The following is a 20,323-nucleotide window of genomic DNA, read 5'->3' on the forward strand; positions in this document are numbered from 1 at the left end:
GCACAGCACTCCATGCACACATCAGCATTGCACGTGGGCCACATCACCACATGGGCAAGGAGGCCTGGGTTCAAACCCTGGACCTCCTATATGGTAGGTGGACACTCTATCAGTTGAGCCACATCCACTTCCCTCTTATATTTTTTAATGTAACATTTTGTGTGATCTATGTATCTTTTAAAAAAAATAAAAATTTTTAAAAAGAAGAATGCTTATGAGAAGGAAAGAACAAAGAATATGGCAGGTTTTATACCGCTCCACTTAGCTGAAATAGAACTTTGAGCCTGTTGATTTTGCACTTATTTTTGTGCTATTCATTCAAATCAGGAGGTTTAAAAACCATCCTGCAGGTTGCTAGGGGCAGTTCTATCAGTGTGTGTATCTCTTTAGTGATTCCTCCTGGGGACTGCCTGTCTGAGGGACTCCTAGGGAACTCTGGTCTTTAAACCAGCTAGCTGTTCTGTTCTGCTTATTTTCTACCCTTGCTTGCTTGTTAGGTTTCAAAAGCACTACTAGTGTCAAAAGCCAGATTGTGAGCATTCAGCGTAGGACAGGGAAACGGACTTTGGCCCAGTGGTTAGGGCGTCCGTCTACCACATGGGAGGCCCGCGGTTCAAGGCCCGGGCCTCCTTGACCCGTGTGGAGCTGGCCATGCGCAGTGCTGATGCGCGCAAGGAGTGCCGTACCACACAGGGGTGTCCCCCGCGTAGGGGAGCCCCACGCGCAACGAGTGCACCCATAAGGAGAGCCGCCCAGTGCAAAGGAGGGAGCAGCCTGCCGAGGAATGGCGCCGCCCACACTTCCCGTGCCGCTGACGCAACAGACAACAGACAACAGAAGCGGACAAAGAAACAAGATGCAGCAAAAAGACACAGAAAACAGACAACCGGGGGAGGGGAGGGGAATTAAATAAAAATAAATCTTAAAAAAAAAAAAAAAAAAAGAATCCCTTAACAGCACTTTACAAAAATATTCTCATATTTTTATGTAATCTGACTTGTCCAGTTGATTTTATCTGTCATATTTTATTTTCACCATTCTTTTGACACTTGTAGTTACTTTTATTGATATAATCTTCATTTCTAGACTCTCTTCCAGGCCCCTCTCTCCTGTCTTTTCTTTTCAGGCTCTAGCACACCCTTTAGTATTATCTGAAAATCTGGTCTCTTGTTTAGAAATTCTCTCAGTTTCTGTTTATCTGTGAATATTCTTTTTTTTTTTTTAAGATTTATTTTTTATTTATTTCTCTCTGCTCCCCCTCCCTCCCCCAGTTGTCTGCTCTCTGTGTCCATTCGCTGTGTGTGCTTCTGTGACCGCTTCTATCCTTATTAGCGGCACCGGGAATCTGTGTGTTTTTTTTTGTTGCATCGTCTTGCTGTGTCAGCTCTCTGTGTGTGCGGTGCCATTCTTGGGCAGGCTGCACTTTCTTTCACACTGGGCAGCTCTCCTTACAGGGTGTACTCCTTGCATGTGGGGCTCCCCTACATGGGGGACACCCCTGTTTGGCATGGCACTCCTTGTGCGCATCAGCACTGCACATGGGCCAGCTCCACACGGGTCAAAGAGGCCCGGGGTTTGAACTGCGGACCTCCCCTGTGGTAGGTGGACGCCCTATCCATTGGGCCAAGTCCGCTTCCCTGAATATTCTAATTTTGCCCTAATTTTTGAGAGACAGTCTTGCTGGATATAAGATTCTTGCCTTGCAGTTTTTCTCTTGTAGTATCTTAAATATATCAGACCACTGTCTTCTTGCCTCCGTGGTTTCTGGTGAGAAATTGGCACTTTATCTTATTGGGTATCCCTTATATGTTATGCTTTGCTTTTCTCTTGCTGTTCTCAGAATTCTGTTTTTGTCTTTGGCCTTTGACATTCTGATGAGTATGTGTCTTGGAGTTGGTCTATTTGGATTTTTTCAGATGGGAGTATGTTGTGCTTCTTGGACAGGGTTATCTATGTCCTTCAATAAGGTTGGGAAATTTTCTACCATAATTTCTTTAAATATTCCTTCTGCCCCTTTTCGCTTCTCTTTCTGGGACACCCATGACACGTATGTTTGCACTCCTTTTGCTGTCATTTAGTTCTCTGAGACTTGGTTCAATTTTTTCCATTCTTCATCTCTTCTTTTGTATGTTCACTTTCAGAGGCCATTTCTTCAAGCTTACCAATTCTTTTTTCTGCCTCCTCAAATCTGCTATTATTTGATTCCAATGTTTTTTAAATTTCATTGATTGCACCTTTCATTCCCATAAAATCTGCTATTTTTCTATGTATGCTTTCAAATTCTTCTTTGTGCCCATCCAATGTCTTCTTAATATCCTTAATCTCTTTAGCCATCTCATTGAATTTATTAAGGAGATTTGTTTGAACATCTATAATTAGTTGTCTCAATTCCTTTATATCATCTGGAGGCTTATCTTGTTCTTTAACTGGGCCATAGCTTTCTGTTTCTTGGTGTGGATTGTAATTTTTTGTTGGTGTCTTCGCATCAGGTTTACTAGAGTATTTTTTCTGAATGTAGTTTTTCTCTCTAGTTTAGGGCTTCCTATCATTTCTCCCTTCCTGGTTATGCATTTGGAGCCAAGTATGTAGTTGGTGCTATAAGCTGGAGGCTCAAACTGCCCTCATCATGCCAGGGACCAATGAAGCTTCTTCCAACTTTCTCCTTTGCCAGGGGTAGGGACAGAGTCACAGCTATGTGGAATAATCCACGGGCAGGCCTAGACTGTAGTTGCCCAGAGAGACTGATGGAACTTCACATCCCTTTCTCCCCCACCGGGGCAGGGATGAAGCTGCAGGTGTGGGCAGCAATCTATGCAGTGCAGGTCATAAGATGACCGCAGTTGCCCTGGTAGACTTCTGGTTTTCAGTCTATGCCAGCCAAAGTTCCCTGCAGTTACCTGTATAGGCTGGTGCAGGGCTCCTCAGCCTCCTCCCTGCCAGAGGCGGGGCTGAAGCCTAGGTGGGCTGCAGGCTGATCTGCCTGTAAGAAGCTGTCAGCCCGGCTTCCCCTCACCCTGAGGGTGGAATCAGAATGGTGGCTACTGGCCTCTTCCTGACTTGGGCTGGTTCTCACCCCAGCTGTTCCCAGCCCTCTCCCAATTAGTAGCTGAAATCAGCAGCCAACCATCTCCTCCTCCCCTGTTTCTGGGAAATGGAGCTTCCAATTCCCGTCACAGAGCAGCTCCTGGGGCGGCTTGTGCTGCCAGAGTAGGACAATCACCAGCCTCCGTGGCTTGGCTGGTAATTTCCTGGAGAGGCTGGCGCAGGTCCCCACAGCTTCCTCCCTGCTGGAGGTGGCACTGGGGCCTAGGCTAGAGCTGCAATTTGATCTGTATGGGAGGAAGCCGGTCCCCACCAGCACTGGGATCCTCAGTCCGCCCACTTCCCCTTATGCCAGATGCGGAGTTCAGATGACAGCTCCCAGCCTCTTTCTGACCTGGACAGGCTCAAACCTTAGCTGTTCTCAGGATCATACTGCAGCCCTCTGAATTTCCTCATCATAGCTGAAATTGGTGCCCAACTGTCTCTTTCTCCCCCATTTTGGGGAAGTGGAGCTTTCAATCCCAGCCACAGAATAGCTCCCGAAGCGGCTTGTGCCTCCAGTGGAGGACAGGCACTGGCCTCCATGGCGTGGAGCCTCTGCTTGCGAGTCTTCTCTGCAGATGGGCAACCTCCTTCCACTCCCCCAAGGTCGTTTCAGGATGCTTTTCTGGACTCCTGGAGCCCCCAAACAGGTGCTTCAGTTAGCTCCAGGTGTTTGCTGACTGCCCTGTAGCAGGAGCTGGCTCTAGGAGCTCCTTACTCCACCACCATCTTTCTGGTTTCAATGTCCAGTTGATTTGAAGCACTTTTTATTGTGTGTAATATTTGATATATACAAAACATTGACACATGCCTGTAGGTTACTAAGCATAAGTTTCCAGTGAACTGATAGGAACCCATTAGGCAATGTTATACCCTAGTATCACCAATACTAGCCTACTACCTGGGTGCTGTTCTTTGTCCCCGTATCCTTAGCACAGTGTCATCATTTTCTTGCACTATTTTTTAATTGTAATTTTTATTTTGAAAAAAATTTTTAAAAGGTGCAAAGTACAGACAAGCACTTGTGTACCCAGTACTGAGAAATGACAGCTGGTAACATTTTGTCATATTTGTGACAAGTCTTTTATTTAAAAAAATACCTGAACAATACAGAAAACATTGTAGTTCTCTTTTTGCACCATCTTTGAGATTTAAAAAATTACGAATATACTGAGTATCCTTGCAAATCATTTTTATATTTTTACTTATATGTATAACCATGAACTATATATTATTTTTGCATATTTTAAAAATTTATATGTCATATCCATGTTTATATAATAAATTTAAAAAACAAACTATAAAAAGTGAATCAATCCTTTAGTTTCTTAATAATTTCTTATTGTGGTATAATACCCATAGTGTTAAAATCAGTTTACCCTACTTAAGTGGATAATTCTTTGACATTAAGTACTTTGACAATACTATATAACTTGAACCACTGTCTATTTCTAGACTTTTCATCATCTGAAACCAAATCTTACACTCAATTAGCAATAATTCTCCACTGTCCCTCCTCCCTCCCCTGGTGACCACTCTGCTTTTTGTCTCTGGTTATGCTCATTGTTTCATGTCAGTGAGATCATATAATATTTGTACTTTTGTGTGTGGCTTATTTCACTCAGCATGATGTCTTCATGGTTATCCATGTTGTAGCATGTGCCAGCACTTCACTTCTTTTTAGGGATCCATGGTATTTCATTGTATGACTATACCACATTTTGTTTATCCATTCATCTGTTGATGGATATTTAGGTTGCTTCCAGCTTTTGACTATTGCAAATAATCCTGCAGTTGAACATTGGTGTACAAATATCTGAGTCCCTATTATCAGTTCTTTTGAGTATAAATCTAGGAGTGGAACTGCTGGGTCATATGATAATTCTATGTTTAATTTTTTGAGAACCACAAACTGTTTTCCATAGTGTCTGCTTTCATTGCCACCAACAATGTATGAGTGTTTCTATTTCTCTGAAACCTCACTAAGACTTATTTTCAGTTTAAAAAATAATAATAATATAACCATTCTAGTAGGTATGATATGGTATCTCATTTGGATTTTAATTTGCATTTCTCTAATGTCTCAGGATGTTCAGCATCTTTTCATATACTTATTGGCCATTTAAATATCTTTTTTGGAGCAATATCTTTTCAGATACTTAGCCCATTTTTTAATTGAGCTGTTTGTGTTTTGTTGGATGTAGGAGTTCTTTATATATTCTGCATATTAAAATCTTACCAGATACTTAAAAAAATCTCTCTCATACAGAATCTCAGGTCTTACCTCAGACCCTCTCTATCAGAATCTGCATTTTAACAAGCTGTCCAGGTGATTCAGCAAATATTATAGTTTGAGATGTTTTTCCCTATGGGATAGGTACCCATATTCTCATTTTATAGATATGGTGACTGAGCCTTGAAAAGTTTAAACTGGTTCTAGACCATGCAGCTAATAAATGAGGAAGCCAGGGTTTGAGCTCATGTTCATCTGATTCTGGAGCCTGCAGTCAGAACCCTTCATGTATCTTGTCTCCATGGGGAAGGGATAGGAAAAATAAATCGTTGTAGAACAAAGAGCTAACAAAATTTTGACTGCAAGGTAGTTTAGAGATTTACTTTGTTCAGGTTTTTCATTGAGCAGGTAAAGAAAGATGTTCAGAGAGGGATCATATGTAGCTCAATGGTTGAGCATCTGTTTCCTGTGTTTGCGGTCCCAGGTTCAATCCCCAGTACCTCCTAAAAAAAAAAAAGAGATTCAGAGAGATTTTGTAATTTGTTTTAAGTTAGCACAAATAGAGAGTGGCAAAATCAGTTGTAGATCCTAAGCCTTCTGATTTCCTTTTCCTTTTCTTTCTATAACATGGAGAGGAAACAGAAAGAGCCAGAGGAAGGAAAATAATTTGAGGATGTTCCCTGATGGACCAACGTGCTTTCTCACCACCTTTTATCAATTTCTTACTAATGATTTTGATGGCTGGTGTGTACCACAATATACCATAATAAACCATAATATGATTTCACTTAAACAGCTAGATAACCTTGGCAAGGCCATAGTTTCCCACCCATTTTAGAGGGGCTATATACTTTGTATAACATTGTGCACATAGATAATTAACTCTATTTCACTATTTTTCTCATTAAAACAAGTGATTCTCAAGTGCTTATTTCATGTCTTAAAAGTACTTTGTCGCTTTTAATATGTTTCCCATTTGCTAGGTGTTGTCTGGAGGATGGAGAAACAGACGCGTGGCATCGACATCAATGAATAGAGAATCCTCTAGGTCTCATGCAGTCTTTACGATTACTATAGAGTCAATGGAGAAAAGCAATGAGGCTGTGAATATACGGACCTCCCTACTCAATCTGGTGGATTTAGCAGGATCAGAAAGGCAAAAAGATACCCATGCGGAAGGGATGAGGTTGAAGGTAAGAATAAAATTACGGTCTTCAATTCAACTTGAGAGTGAATTCAAACTAAGTTTTGTGAAGGCTACAGAGGAGTAGGAAATTGTTCCCACCTGCAGGAACAGAGCGTTTTGTTATATAGTGAGTTAGTAAATATATGTAGAACGGGACAGACAAACCTGTCAGTAGCAGGAATGTTCGAATTCATGCTGGAAGAGGTAATGGTATAGGTGGCAGGTGGAAGAGGAAGAGGCTGTGGCTTAGACTGCTCAAGTAGTTCTTGAGCAGTGGTCTCAAAGGGAAAAGAATTTGGGTAGGGAGAGAGGAGCAGGGAATACTTGTCTGCCTGGGGGACATCTCCAGGGTTACTGTGGATGCAGACTCATGATGGCATTTCAGCATGGACCCAGCATGGACCCAGTGCATGGGCTGGGGTTAGATAAGCGGGTAGACTCAGATCACTGCGGACCAGGTGTGCAAGGCCAAGTTTGCACTCAGCTTTCCAAACACTTGGAAAAACTTAAAAGTTTTGAGTGGGTGAGTGATTTCATAAAGTAAGCCTGTATTATAAAATCTGCCATCTGGCCTACCAATGCCAGATTCCAAAGGGGAGATCCTAAAGAAAAAGGAGACCAGTTATGCTGCTTCTTATTTCTGGGATGAAGAGTTTAGGACCTAGTCCTTGACTAAGGCATTAGCAGGGACCAGAGGTTCTACATATGCATTGCCACTACATAATGACCTGTGATGCATATTGCCAATAAAATACATGTAGATTCTATAGTGTAGGATGTATGGAGATCAAGGGAAAGGAGACAGGGATGGTGGAGAGACCTATTTTTGCCAATAAGTGAGTATTTGAGTTTGTTCTTCAATTGAAATATGAAGCACTATAATAATAGCATATGTTTATAATAGGACATATATTGTACCTGTTCTAAGTACTTTGCATATGTCAACTCGTTTAACTCATCTGACAAATCTGGGAAGTAGTTATCATCTCGCTATTTTTTTTTTTTTAAGATTTATTTTTTATTTATTTTCCTCCCCTTTTCCTCTCCCCCACCTGCATTGTGTGCTCTCTGTGTCCATTCACTGTGTGTGTTCTGTGTCCACTTGGATTCTTATCAACAGCAGCAGGAATCTGTGTCTCTTTTTGTTGCGTCATCTTGCTGTGTTAACTCTCCGTGTGTGCAGTGCCACACCTGGGCAGGCTGCACTTTTTTCGCACTGGGTGGCTCTCCTTACGGGGTGCACTCCTTTCATGTGGGGCTCCCCTACACAGGGGACACCCCTGTGTGGCACGGCACTTCGTGTGCTCATCAACTGCGCTTGGGCCAGCTCCAACCTTGCTATTTTACAACTAAAGAAAATTGTCACAGGCCTATAGCTCATAATGGGAGAGCTGATGTAGTGCAGCTCCATAGACAAGTGCTCTTTAACCGCTGTGCTGCTCTTTGAACAGTAACAGATAGGAGCAACTCTGCATTTTTATTTTATATTTTCCATTCTTTTTCTCTTTTTTCTGTTTTCCTGCCTCTGCAGATTTACTATATACCTATTGTAAAAATCCACTGTAACATATTTAACGCAGACATTTTTATTCTTTCCCTAAACCACTGTTTCAAAGGGATTTTATTAAACTTCACAGAATTAAACTTTTAAGGCAAAATACCAAAAAGTAGCCAGTGCTCCTAAATATTTGTTCTTTTTCCCCAATGCCTTAGGAAGCAGGTAACATAAACCGATCACTAAGCTGCCTGGGTCAAGTGATTACTGCACTTGTCGATGTGGGTAACGGGAAACAGAGACATGTTTGCTACAGAGATTCCAAGCTTACCTTCTTGCTGCGGGTAAAGTAGATCGCTGGGTGCCTTGGCCCTTTGTTTTGGTTATGCTCACTATAGTTAACGGTGCGACAGTTCTTCAGGCTTACTGCCAAGAAATATGCATTTTTCCTTGCTTAAAAAAGGTCTTGTTATTTCTCACCTGGAAATGTATGCTTTTCTTGGCACTAAACAGGATTCCCTTGGAGGTAATGCCAAAACAGCTATAATTGCAAATGTTCATCCTGGATCCAGGTGTTTTGGAGAAACCCTATCAACGCTTAACTTTGCTCAAAGAGCCAAGCTGATTAAAAACAAGGTAAAATTCTTCTAAGTATGCTTTGTTAAGTAAATTTGAAAGCTACTTAAGCTTGCAGTATCCTATTTTTATGATTGCCCTAATACTAACATTAGCTTTTCATTATTATTCTCTGAAAGCTTAACTTTAAGGAAGATTCCCATTTCACCTTCCTAGCCCTTGGTATCATGGATAGAATTTAAGAGCCAGGTTAGATCTTATGGTGGCAGTTGTCTAACTAAGTTCCTTTTTTCCTAAGGGAAGTCAAAGTTTTTCTTCTGAAATTGGTTTGCAGGCTGAATTTGCTTGCCTTAACCATGCTAGCAGAATCTAGGTCTGTGTATATGTGTTTGGTGGAGGGTTATGCTCTGCAGATATTACAATAACATGGACAAAGCTTATCTTTCAACTTATCTTCAACTCTAAGGAATCCCTATTTTACTTTTTGTACACAACACTTCCTTGCTGTTGGAATACACTGGGGTCAGCAAACTCTTCTTCTGAAGGGTAAGATGGTAAATATTTTATGCTTCTTAGACCAGATGGTCATTGTCCCAACTACTCAGAGTGTGAAAGCAGCCTTAGACATACTCAAGCAAATGGGCATGGCTCTGTTCCAATAAAACTTTACTTACAAAAACAGATAGTGGGTTGAATTGGGTCCATGGGCAATGGTTCGCCAACTCCTGCTGTAGAGTGTCAAAACAAATAGTCCACTACTTGTTTTGGAGAGATTGGAGATCACTTTGGTTCCAGACAAAAGAATCATAGTGTTATAAATTGGTAATTTCCTTTCCTTCGAGGGGGAAATCAATCATTCTTAACTGAAAAGTAGATTTCCATCATCATCTATCATTTGATCAACATGAGAGGGAAGAGATTCATGTTGTCCCTTCCCTGTCACCCTTTCCTTCAGCTAGAGCAGTCTCTTCAATCTCTGAGGTAGTCACATACTATGTTTAAGAGGACTAGGTTCTTTTTTTTTTTTTTTAAGATTTATTTTATTTATATATGTATTTTTATTTATTCCCCCTCCCCCAGATGGTTCTCTCATCTGCCTGCTTATTATTTCCTCGCCTTCTTCAGGAGGCACCAGGAACCAAACCTGGGACCTCCCACATGGGAGGCAAGTGCCCAAAGGCCTGAGTCACATCACTCCCCATGGGCTGCAGTGTCTGCTGGCTTGTGGCATCTGCTTGTCTTCTTTAGGAAGAACTAGAACCCAAACTTGGGGCCTCCACCCAACTGGTTGAGCCATATCTGTTTTCCAGACTAGGTTCTTTTTAACTTCATATCTCCTGTGGCCAAACCTGGTAAATCAAAAGAGTTTAGGTCTAGTCATTCATTTTATTTCCTTGGATTTTGATCTCTAGTGGGGTATTTGTAATGTGATGAGAAAAAAATATCTTTACTGCTTCCTGGTCCTATTTCTGAAAACTTACTTTTGGTCTTTGAAGAGTAGAGAACTGCAGTGATAATTACAATTATGATATCACTGATTGATGTGACAATGATGTCAGAATATACAGGAGTGCCTTGAAATGAGGCTCTCAGAGGCAGCTAGAAATGGTTTCTTAACACACAAACCAACAAAGCTAGAAGTCACTATCAATGGTAAGACTCCCTGCTACAGCCCAGTAGTGGGAAGTGTCTCATTGCCACTGGCCAGGATATCTGGGACTTGTTTAAGGATGAACTATTTAAATATTTTCCAGTGGGCAGGCTGGGCCTGCCACAGGAACACTCTCAGGGCTTCCACCCCCACCCCCCAAGCCTTGGCTATTGCAGAACCAGGCACTTTTGACATGCTTGGCATCTACCGCCATGTAGATGTTGCAGGGTTTTTAAACCTTTTAGAAGTTGTCTCAAATGAGGCATTTCTTTAAGAAAATGCAGTGTGGTATAAAAACAGATAGTGGAAGCAGCTGTGGCTCAAGCAATTGAGCTCCCGTGTACCATATGGAAGACCCAGTTCTATCCCCCAGACCTCCTGGTTAAAAAAAAAAAGAAAAGGTGTCCTAGACCTGCATGGCTAGGTGCAGGCCCCTGTGCAGCTAAGCGATGCACCAAAAAGATAATGCAACAAGATAGAGAAAAAACCCAAAGAACAGATAGTGCTGTCCAGCCAACCCCTTCTGCCAGGATTTCTGGAGAAGGTTGTTTCTGCCTCAGACCAGCCCTACCAGTAATCGCACCCTTACAGCGAGGCTCTTCACCAGTGTGTGAGGAAACAGGGGAAATGATACCTGTTGAGGTGTTTGCTCTTCTGGGGCGGGGGGTGGGGGTGGGGGGCTGGCTGGCCTCTTCTGGGAGAAGGAAATGGTTACTGCTGAACATACCCAGGTCTTAAAGGTGGCCAGGGCTGGTCAGCAAAGCAGTGCGGTAAGTGGCAACTCGGGGAGGATTGGGGAGGGCGCTTAGAGCTTGGCACTAGGTGTGGAGGCACAGAGAACAGGAGCTTCTACACTCCAGCGCGCTGTGGTTCTGGGCCTGCTGACTACAAGATAGAAGTGCAGTTTTGTTTTGTGCTCACCACTCCAAATCATACAAACAAATGTAATACAGGACTGTACCCCTCAAAGAGCATTCCTTTAATATATGTTTTTTTTGTTTTGTTTTGTTTTGTTTTTTAATTCCTAATCAAGGCAGTGGTAAATGAAGATACCCAAGGAAATGTGAGCCAGCTGCAAGCTGAAGTGAAGAGGCTCAAAGAACAACTTGCCCAGCTTACTTCAGGGCAGATACTACCAGAAAGTTTTCAGACCAGAGGTAAGACAAACAAAATGTCCTTTATCCTGGGGAAGCCCATATTAGTATGGGAAAACTCCTATGATAGATGGGCACAACACGTTAAGCCTACCCAAATTTCTCATAAGTATCTCCTCCTATCTACCCTTTTGGTTAATTCAAGACTGTGGTGCTTGGTCTGTAATCAGATACCATAGGCACTGAGTTCTGCGAGATATGGTGGGGAAAAAAGTACTAATAAATTTCATTTAGCTCCATTCCCAAGATTGTCATACCATATGTAGTCTAAAGATGATTACTAAACAAAGAGAAACTTATTTTTCTTCAAAGAATAGCTAATGTGTAGAGTGGGTTAATTTGAAATCCATGAAGTGGATGGATTTCATCTAATGATGACTGTCTTAGTTCTTTTAGATTAACTGGGAGCAGTCAATCAAAGGCTGCCTACTTTTGCTGATTTCTTGGTTTTAAAAGTTTGAGAAATAAATATTTTTTCCCTTTCCCTTTCTTTCTTACTGGATCAATTACAGATAAAGAGAATATTAGTTATATGGACTACTTCCGAGAGGCAATGTTATTTTTTAAGAAATCTGAGCAGGAAAAGAAGGTATGAAACTGAATTTAGTATAGTGTGGATTTGAGATATTTTAGGTTTTTCTTGCCTTACTAAGTGAAATAAATGGTCCTAAGTAGATAAGTAAACAAAAGAAGGTTGTGAAAAATCTAATTTTGCCTTAGTGTTTGGGGGGCTTATAAAATTTTAGGGAAGCGGAATTATTTTTTGTGCTAACTAAATTATGAATTTTTTTAGTGTCTGGTGGAAAAGATTAGCCAATTAGAAGACCTAACCCTCAAAAAAGAAAAATTTATTCAATCGAATAAAATGATTGTGAAATTCCGAGAAGATCAAATCATGCGCCTGGAGAAGCTCCACAGGGAATGCCGGGGAAACTTTCTGCCTGAGGAGCAGAATCGTTTGCTGTCAGAATTAAGGGATGAGATTCAAACTCTGCGAGAACAAGTGAGTATGTGGCATTTGCAGGATTTCTAAAAATAAAAGAAATTTAAAGGAAATATAACTTGGCCAATGAATGCTTATGTAATTCTTAATGCAATGGAGATTGTTTTAAGTGAATTCAACGGACATAGTGTAATTGTATAATTGCTTTTCCTTCTTTCTCAAAACAGTAAAACCTGAAGGAGAAAGGGAAGAAGTTCCAATATGTTGTTACCAAGGCACTCAGCCCCAGTAGGCCAAGCAGGCGCTCACCCTATGCTGTGGGTGGGGTGCTGTCAGAATCGGTGGCTTCTTTAGCTTCTTTAGAGTTGAGAGCCTTTAAAGTTCTTTTTGTTATTTTTTCTTTTCCCTGGGACGGATAGATAAGTAATGTAGGCACATTGTTAAAAAACAAAGATAATCTCTTCTTGGATTATTTTGTGTGTCTTTTCACAGTTTCTTATGCATATTCAAACTAATATGGATGGATATAGTTACTTTCATTCCTTTTGTACAGAAAAGGGAGCATACCATAGGTACTTTCCTGCACCTTGCCTTTTGTACTATTGTATCGTGTGGGACAGTCGATCCTGGTTGACAGGGAGGTTCCTATCCTTGATTGATTGAGTTGATTTAATCAGTCCCCTGCGCATGGATTGTCTGATGCAGTGGACAGCCTTGTGATTACTCCCTGGACTCCAGGGTGAAAGTTTCAAAGTACAGCCCTAGACCTTGGATGATGGAGTCATTGGATATGCACATTTTCAATCTGATCACAGCTGCCACGTTGCTTTCCACAGTGCTTGCAGCAGGGTACTGCCAGCCGTGCGTGGCATTTCCACATCTTCCTTCAGACTTTTCAGAAAGGTTCATTCCTTTAGGAAATGTATATCAATATATAATTTCTGCAATTCTATGCCACAGGTAGATCACCACCCCAGAGTTGCAAAGTATGCTATGGAAAACCATTCCCTCAGGGAGGAGAATAGGAGATTGAGATTATTAGAGCCTGTGAAAAGAGCCCAAGAAATAGATGCCCAGACCATTGCAAAACTAGAAAAAGTTTTCTCTGAAGTATCCAGCACAGAGAAACTCAACAAAGGTAAGAAATGATTATTGCATACGTACCTTGCAAGGAGAGGCTGTTTTAAAGTACATTTAGAGTGCCTCGAAGTTAGGGTCTTCATTTTTACCTCCAGGCCTGGTCTGCTCATTTCTTATATGCATACTTATTCTTTTCTTTTTTTTTAAAGATTTTATTTAATTATGTATTTATTTCTTCCTACCCCCTTGTTGTTTGCACTTGCTGTGTGCTGTGTCTTTAGGTGGCACTGGGAACTGACCCTGGGGCCTCAGATGTGAGAGGGAGTCATCTAATCACTTGAGCCACCTCCATTCCCTGCTTTGTTGTGTCTCTTATTATGTTTTCTCTTGTGTCTCTTGTTGCCTCAGCTTGTTGTGTCAGCTTGCCACACCTGCCCATCATGTCAGCTTGCCTTGCTCATTTTTTTAGGAGGCACCGGGAATATCTGCTCCCTGCTTTGTTGTGTCTCTCATTATGTTTTTCTTCTTGTGTCTCTTGTTGCATCATCTTGTTGTGTCACTCTTCTGTACCTGGCCATCACACTAGCTTGATCTCTTCTTTAGGAGGCACTGGGAACTGAACCATGGACCTACCATGTGGTAGGTGGGAGCTCAGTCACCTGAGCCACATCCACTTCCCTACTTCTTTTTTTTTTTAAGATTCACCCCATCCCCCTATTGTCTGCTCTCTATGTCCATTTGCTGTGTGTTCTTCTGTGTCTGCTTGTATTCCCATTAGGCGGCTCCAGGAACTGATCCTGGGACCTTCCAGAGTGGGAGAGAGGCATTCATTCTCTTGCACCACCTCAACTCCCTGATGTGCTGCCTCTCTTATTGTCTCTCCTCTGTGTCTCTTTTTGTTGCATCGTCTTGCTGCACCAGCTCTCTGCATGGGCCAGCACTCCTGCGTGGGGCAGTACTCCTGTGTGGGACAGTACTCTGCACAGGCCAGCACTCCACGTGGGCCAGCTCACCACATGGACCAGCTTGCCTTCTCCAGGACGCCCTGGGCATCGAACTCTGGACCTCCTGTATGGTAGATGGGAGCCCAATTGGTGGAGCCACATCCGCTTCCCGCTATTTATTCTTTTAATTTTTAAATGGAATTTTCCCATATAAAATATTTGAAATGAAACGACAAGCATATGACCATTCACAACATGCATAAATACAGAGTTTCAGTGTTTATCAACTTGGTGAAGCTCTATGGAATATCGGAGAGCTGGGAGAGGTCAGATTCGTGGTCTGGATGTCCTGGCTGCCAGTCACACTTGCCAGCATCAACTCTCTTAGTTACTCATTATTTCCATCAGTTTACTTTTACTCAACTTACAGGCTTGGCAGCTATCAGTGTTGATGCCGCGTGATTTGGTAGCAAAGTCGGTGTTTGGCCTGTCCTTAGAGGTAATTTTTCCTAGTCTTTTATCAAACCATGCCTCTGCCTTTGTTTGATTTTAGGCCGAAATTGAGAAAGCCCTCATTGTTTCTTTGTTTTTTCCTCCCTCCCCCTCCCCACTGTTTTTGCTGTCTGTGTCCATTTGCTGTGTGATCTTCTGTATCTTTCTCTTTCTGTCTTCACCTCTCTCCTCTAGGATTCACCAGCGTTCAGTCTTGGGGACCTCTTATGTGGAGAGAGATTCCCTATCAATTGTGCCACCTCAGTTCCTGGTCTCTGCTGTGTTTCACCTTGACTCTCCCCTTCGTCTCTCTTTTGTTGTGTCATCACTTGCTGTGTGACTCATTTGTGTGGGCACTGGCTCACCATGCGGGCACTCAGCTTGCCACACCGGCCCTCAGCTTGCTATGTGGGTACTGGCTTGCCGTGCAGGCACTTTGCTCACCACGCAGGCACTGGCTCATGCATGGGCCCTTGGCTTGTTATGTGGCCACTTGTGGGTACTTGGTTCAGCATGTGGGCACTTGGCTTACTGTGCGGGCACCCACGTGGGCACTCTGCTTTCCGCACAGGCACTTAGCTCGCTGTGCAGGCACTTGGCTTGCCACATGGGCACTGGCTCACTGTGCAGGCACGCTTTCTCTTCTTTTTCACCAGGAGGCCCCAGGGATCGAACTCAGGTCCTCCCATATGGTAGTGGGAGGCCTTATCTCTTGAACCATATCCACTTTCCCCCTCGTTTTTTTAACTGCGCTCATAAAGAAGCCTGTTTGTCTCCTTGCTTTTAAAATGTTCCTTTCCCAAGCCTTCTTCCATTCTGTTATGACTTAATGAAAGAATATTCGAGTGTACAGACTATGATTTTTGGTGCAAAACTGAGCAGGTTTCCTGTATTTATTTAAACGATTTCCCCCTACTATCTTCTATTTTGTTGATCATTATGGCCTCAATAGTATCTTGCTTTACTGCCTTTAAAGGCACTAATGAAAATGTCTAGACCCCACCAGCTTCTAAAAATCCATCATTCTTTAAATTTCATTCAGCGTGCTATTTTCCCAAACTGAAATTCATGAGTGGCCTCTCTTCAATGTATTTTGTCATCTCAGCAAATTCCTGAAAACTAATATTTTCTTCCTGGCAGATGATATCAGCTCCTTTTCACTCAATGCCTTTGCTATTTCTTTGCTTCTGAATAATTCACAATGCTAGTATTAATTCCTGCAAGATTCAACTGTTAATGTTCCTCTACTCCATGTTATGCATGCTGTGCTTCATTTTTCACTTTCTCCTACTGAAAAAGGTGTTGCCTTAAATATGGCCCTCCGTCCTATGGCGTCTCAACTTCTAAACACAACTTCTAAGTACTCTTTGACTTCCTTTGTCTCCTGCTGGTTACAGGCTCTTGTAACTTAGGGCTTGCCTTCCCACCTGTTTCTCATTTTTCTCCCTTATGTCTCCAGATTGATTCCTGGCAGGGCACTTAGAAAATGTGTACTGTTAGTTTTGTCATTTCCAAGACTGGGGTTGTTTCCTTATTATCAGGTCAGCAAGGATACTCTCCTAAAGCTCTGAAAGAGCCATGTTCATTGGCAAATGCCGAGAAGTTAAGAACACAACTCCTGCAAATTCAGACAGAACTGAATAATTCAAAGCAAGAATATGAAGAATTCAAAGAACTAACGAGGTAAAGTGTAAATACACATGTGCTTACTTATTTATACTTTTACTATGCATATACTTAATAGTTTAACACTGACAATCTAGACATTTCACTTTTAATATTAAACTTACGTAGCAGCAACTAACTTATTTGACGTGAAGTAAAAGGGCTTGCTTCTAATTCTTTAATATATTTTATGAGCTAGATGAGACCAATGTTTTTATTTTTTTTTGCTTTTTATTTTTTTTAAAGATTTATTTATTTAATTCCCGCCCCCCACCCTGGTTGTCTGTTCTCTGTGTCTATTTGCTGCGTCTAGTTTCTTTGTCCGCTTCTGTTGTCGTCAGCGGCACGGGAAGTGTGGGCGGCGTCATTCCTGGGCAGGCTGCACTTTCTTTGGCGCTGGGCGGCTCTCCTTATGGGGCGCGCTCCTTGCGCGTGGGGCTCCCCTATGCATGGGACACCCCTGTGTAGCACAGCACTCCTTGCGCGCATCAGCACTGTGCATGGGCCAGCTCCACACAGGTCAAGGAGGCCCGGGGCTTGAACCGCGGACCTCCCATGTGGTAGACGGACGCCCTAACCACTGGACCAAGTCCGTTTCCCGAGACCAATGTTTTTAAGTGATACTTTGGTTGAGATGAGTGTCTAGTCAACTTTCATTATACATTTTTTTCTGGTTCCTTAATTTAAATCACTATTGTTTTGAACTAAATCAGTTTTAGAAATTATAGGTTTGTTAATATTTTTACAAAGATAAAACCAATTTCATATTATAATTAAGATTAATCCTATGATAAAATATACTTGAAGAAATAGAAATGCTTGTTTGAAACATCTCATATGGTATCCATGGACAATTTTGACTTTTTAATTGAACTCTAGTATTTACTACTTACATAGCTCAGTCAACAACCTCTTTGAGTCATATTTTACCTAATTGAAAAATCAGTAATTATCTGAGAGAATATTTCTGATTAAAAGAGATAATAAGCTATAAAGTTATATGAATATAAACCGTATTCTACAAATGTATATTATTTATTACCCAAAATACTCTATTTTATGTCTCTTAGGAAAAGGCAGTTAGAATTGGAATCAGAGCTTCAGTCTTTGCAAAAAGCAAACTTTAATCTTGAAAATCTTTTGGAAGCAACCAAAGTCTGCAAGCGGCAAGAACTCTCTCAGTTGAATAAAATTCATGCCGAAACAATTAAGGTAGGAATGTGGAACAATACTTTCATCTTTTTTTTTTTTAAGGTTTATTTTTTTTATTATTTCTCGTCCCCCCCTCCCCCACTGGTCTGCTCTCTGTGTCCATTCACTGTGTACTCTTTTGTGTCCACTTGTATTCTTGTCATTGGCACCAGGAATCTGTGTGTCTTTTTGTTGTGTTATCTTGCTGCGTCAGCTCTCCGTGTGTGCGGTGCCACTCCTGGGCAGGCTGCACTTTTTTTGCACAGGGCAGCTCTCCTTATGGGGCACACGCCTTGCGCATGGGGCCTCCCCTATGCGGGGGGACACCCTGCATGGCATGGCACTCCTTGTGCCATCAGCACTGCACGTGGGCCAGGTCACCACACGGGTCAGGAGGCCCTGTGTTTGAACCCTGGACCTCCCATGTGGTAGGCGGACACTCTTATCAGTTGAGCCAAATACACTTCCCCAATACTTTCATCTTAAATTGTTCTATCTTGTTTTGTTAACAATGGAGACATTGTATGAATGATTTTCTGTTTCTGGATACAGAGCTATGCCTTTCAGACAGTTAACCCTAGGTAGGGTGACACTGGTGCTAGGATTCTGATGTTTGTCCCCAGGGACAGGGTGGTTTAGGAAAGAATACAGCACTTAGAATCAGACGTGGGCTTAAATTCCAGTCTGCCACTAACCATATATAAGATTTCCTATTTCCTACCTTTTGAGCCTTGTATTTCTTGTGTCTGAATTGGAGATTGCCAGAGAAATAGAACCAACAGAATACATATGAATATTAAAAGATTTATGATGGGAATTGACTCATGTGACCATGGGGATTGCAAAGTCTCAATTCTGCAGGGCAGGGACACAAGGTGGAAACTTCAAAAAAGGTGATTCTGAAGTTTGCCACATCCAAGTCTGTAGGGCAGGCTCCAAGCTAGAAACTGATGAAAGTTAGGTTGTATTCCTGAAGAGAAGCTGACTGGCTGAAAAAGGAGTAGTTATTTTTCTTTCTGACTTTAAATCATCAGTTTTGGCTTTAAGAACTCCAACTCATTGGATAAAGACAATTTCCTTTGTTGATTATAGATGCAATTGACCATATATGTAGTCAACTTACTAATGATATAAATCCATCTATGAAATACCCTCACAGTAACAATCAGGCTGGTACTTGCTTGGCCAAACAACTGGACACCAAGCTGACACATGAAATTAACCATCACGGGAATGAAGATAGTTTAATTGTAGGTTTGTAAGTACAGGTAATGAGATAATTCGTAGTGTGTCTGGCACATGCTAGAGCTCAGTAAATTGCAGCACTTGCTATAATTTATCAGGTGCTCACAGTTTGCAGTGGAAGAATAGAAATCCTAAGGACAAAGACTACTTAATAATCATAGATAGAAGAGGGTCCCTTCCCCACCCTACCCCAAATAACCTTTAGCCCTCAAAAAATAAAAAATATGCAAGCCTCTGAAAATGAGGAGAGAGAAGGGAAAATACACAAGGAAAGACAAATTTTGAGGAGGTAATGATAATGATGATGAGTTCAAATTCTCTAGTGGTTAGGAAAACCTTTTTTTTTTTTTTTAAGATTTATTTTATTTATTTCTCTCCCCTTCCCCCCCACCCCAGTTGTCTGTTTTCTGTGTCCATTTACTGCATATTATTTTTGTCCACTTCTGTTGTTGTCAGCGGCACAGGAATCTGTGTTTCTTTTTGTTGCGTCATCTTGTTGTGTCAGCTCTCTGTGTGGGCGGCGCCACTCCTGGGCAGGCTGCACTTTCCTTCGCTCTGGGCGGCTCTCGTTACGGGGTGCACTCCTTGTAAGTGGGGCTGCCCTACATGAGGACACCCCTATGTGGCAGGGCACTCTTTGTGCGCATCAGTACTGTGCATGGGCCAAGGAGGCCTGGGCTTGAACCACGGACCTCCCATGTGGTAGACGGATGCCCTATCCACTGGGCCAAGTCCGCTTCCCAGGAAAACCTTTATAGATCTTAAACTTTTCTAAAAGTGTTTGTGTATCTACAGTGGTTATTTTTAGCAGTGATACTTTTTGTGTCATTTAGTAGAAGACACTTTAAAAATAATTTTATTTGAGTTTTTGGATAGATAATGCATTCACATAACTGAAGTTTTTAAAAGTACAGGGGATATACAGTGACAAGTCTCTTTCCTTCTACTTTCCTTCCAGTCAACCAAGATCTTCCTTAGAGGAAATAGAGATACCAAGTTTTGAGTTTCATTTGCCTTCTTTTTCTGATTTCCTTATTTTACACAAATGATAGTATACTGGGCACATTGTTCTACACCTTGGTTTTTTTATTTTTAATTTATATATGTATATATATTTTTAAGATTTATTTATTTCTCCCCGTGTCCTTGTTGTTTTTCACTTGCTGTGTCTGTTCGTCTTCCTTGTTTCTTTAGGAGGCACCAGGAGCCAAACCAAACCTGGGACCTCCAATGTGGGAGGGAGGTGCCTCATTGCCTGGGCTGCTTCCACTCCCTGCCTTGTTGTGGCTCTTGTTATGTTTTTTCCTCCCCACCTCTCTTGGTGTGTCATCTTGTTCCACCTAGCTGTCATATCAGCTCACTGTCTTCTTTAAGAGGCACTGGG

The 20,323-nt window shown here is 41.9% G+C and overlaps 1 protein-coding gene across 3 annotated transcripts in view; it reads left to right on the top strand.

Moving 5' to 3' along the window:
- The window catches only part of KIF15 (kinesin family member 15), a 101,349-nt gene that overhangs the window by 28,416 nt on the left and 52,610 nt on the right, over positions 1 to 20,323 (top strand). For all 3 annotated transcript variants that reach the window (XM_004476765.5, XM_058288793.2, XM_071212012.1), the window contains 9 exons: positions 6,301 to 6,510; positions 8,217 to 8,342; positions 8,512 to 8,634; positions 11,259 to 11,382; positions 11,892 to 11,968; positions 12,173 to 12,382; positions 13,283 to 13,460; positions 16,380 to 16,521; positions 17,574 to 17,715. In XM_004476765.5, coding sequence (XP_004476822.2) covers positions 6,301 to 6,510; positions 8,217 to 8,342; positions 8,512 to 8,634; positions 11,259 to 11,382; positions 11,892 to 11,968; positions 12,173 to 12,382; positions 13,283 to 13,460; positions 16,380 to 16,521; positions 17,574 to 17,715 — 1,332 coding nt within the window. The remainder of the gene's footprint in view (positions 1 to 6,300; positions 6,511 to 8,216; positions 8,343 to 8,511; positions 8,635 to 11,258; positions 11,383 to 11,891; positions 11,969 to 12,172; positions 12,383 to 13,282; positions 13,461 to 16,379; positions 16,522 to 17,573; positions 17,716 to 20,323) is intronic.

Source organism: Dasypus novemcinctus, chromosome 26 (genome assembly GCF_030445035.2).
Source record: "Dasypus novemcinctus isolate mDasNov1 chromosome 26, mDasNov1.1.hap2, whole genome shotgun sequence".
NCBI lineage: Eukaryota > Metazoa > Chordata > Mammalia > Cingulata > Dasypodidae > Dasypus > Dasypus novemcinctus.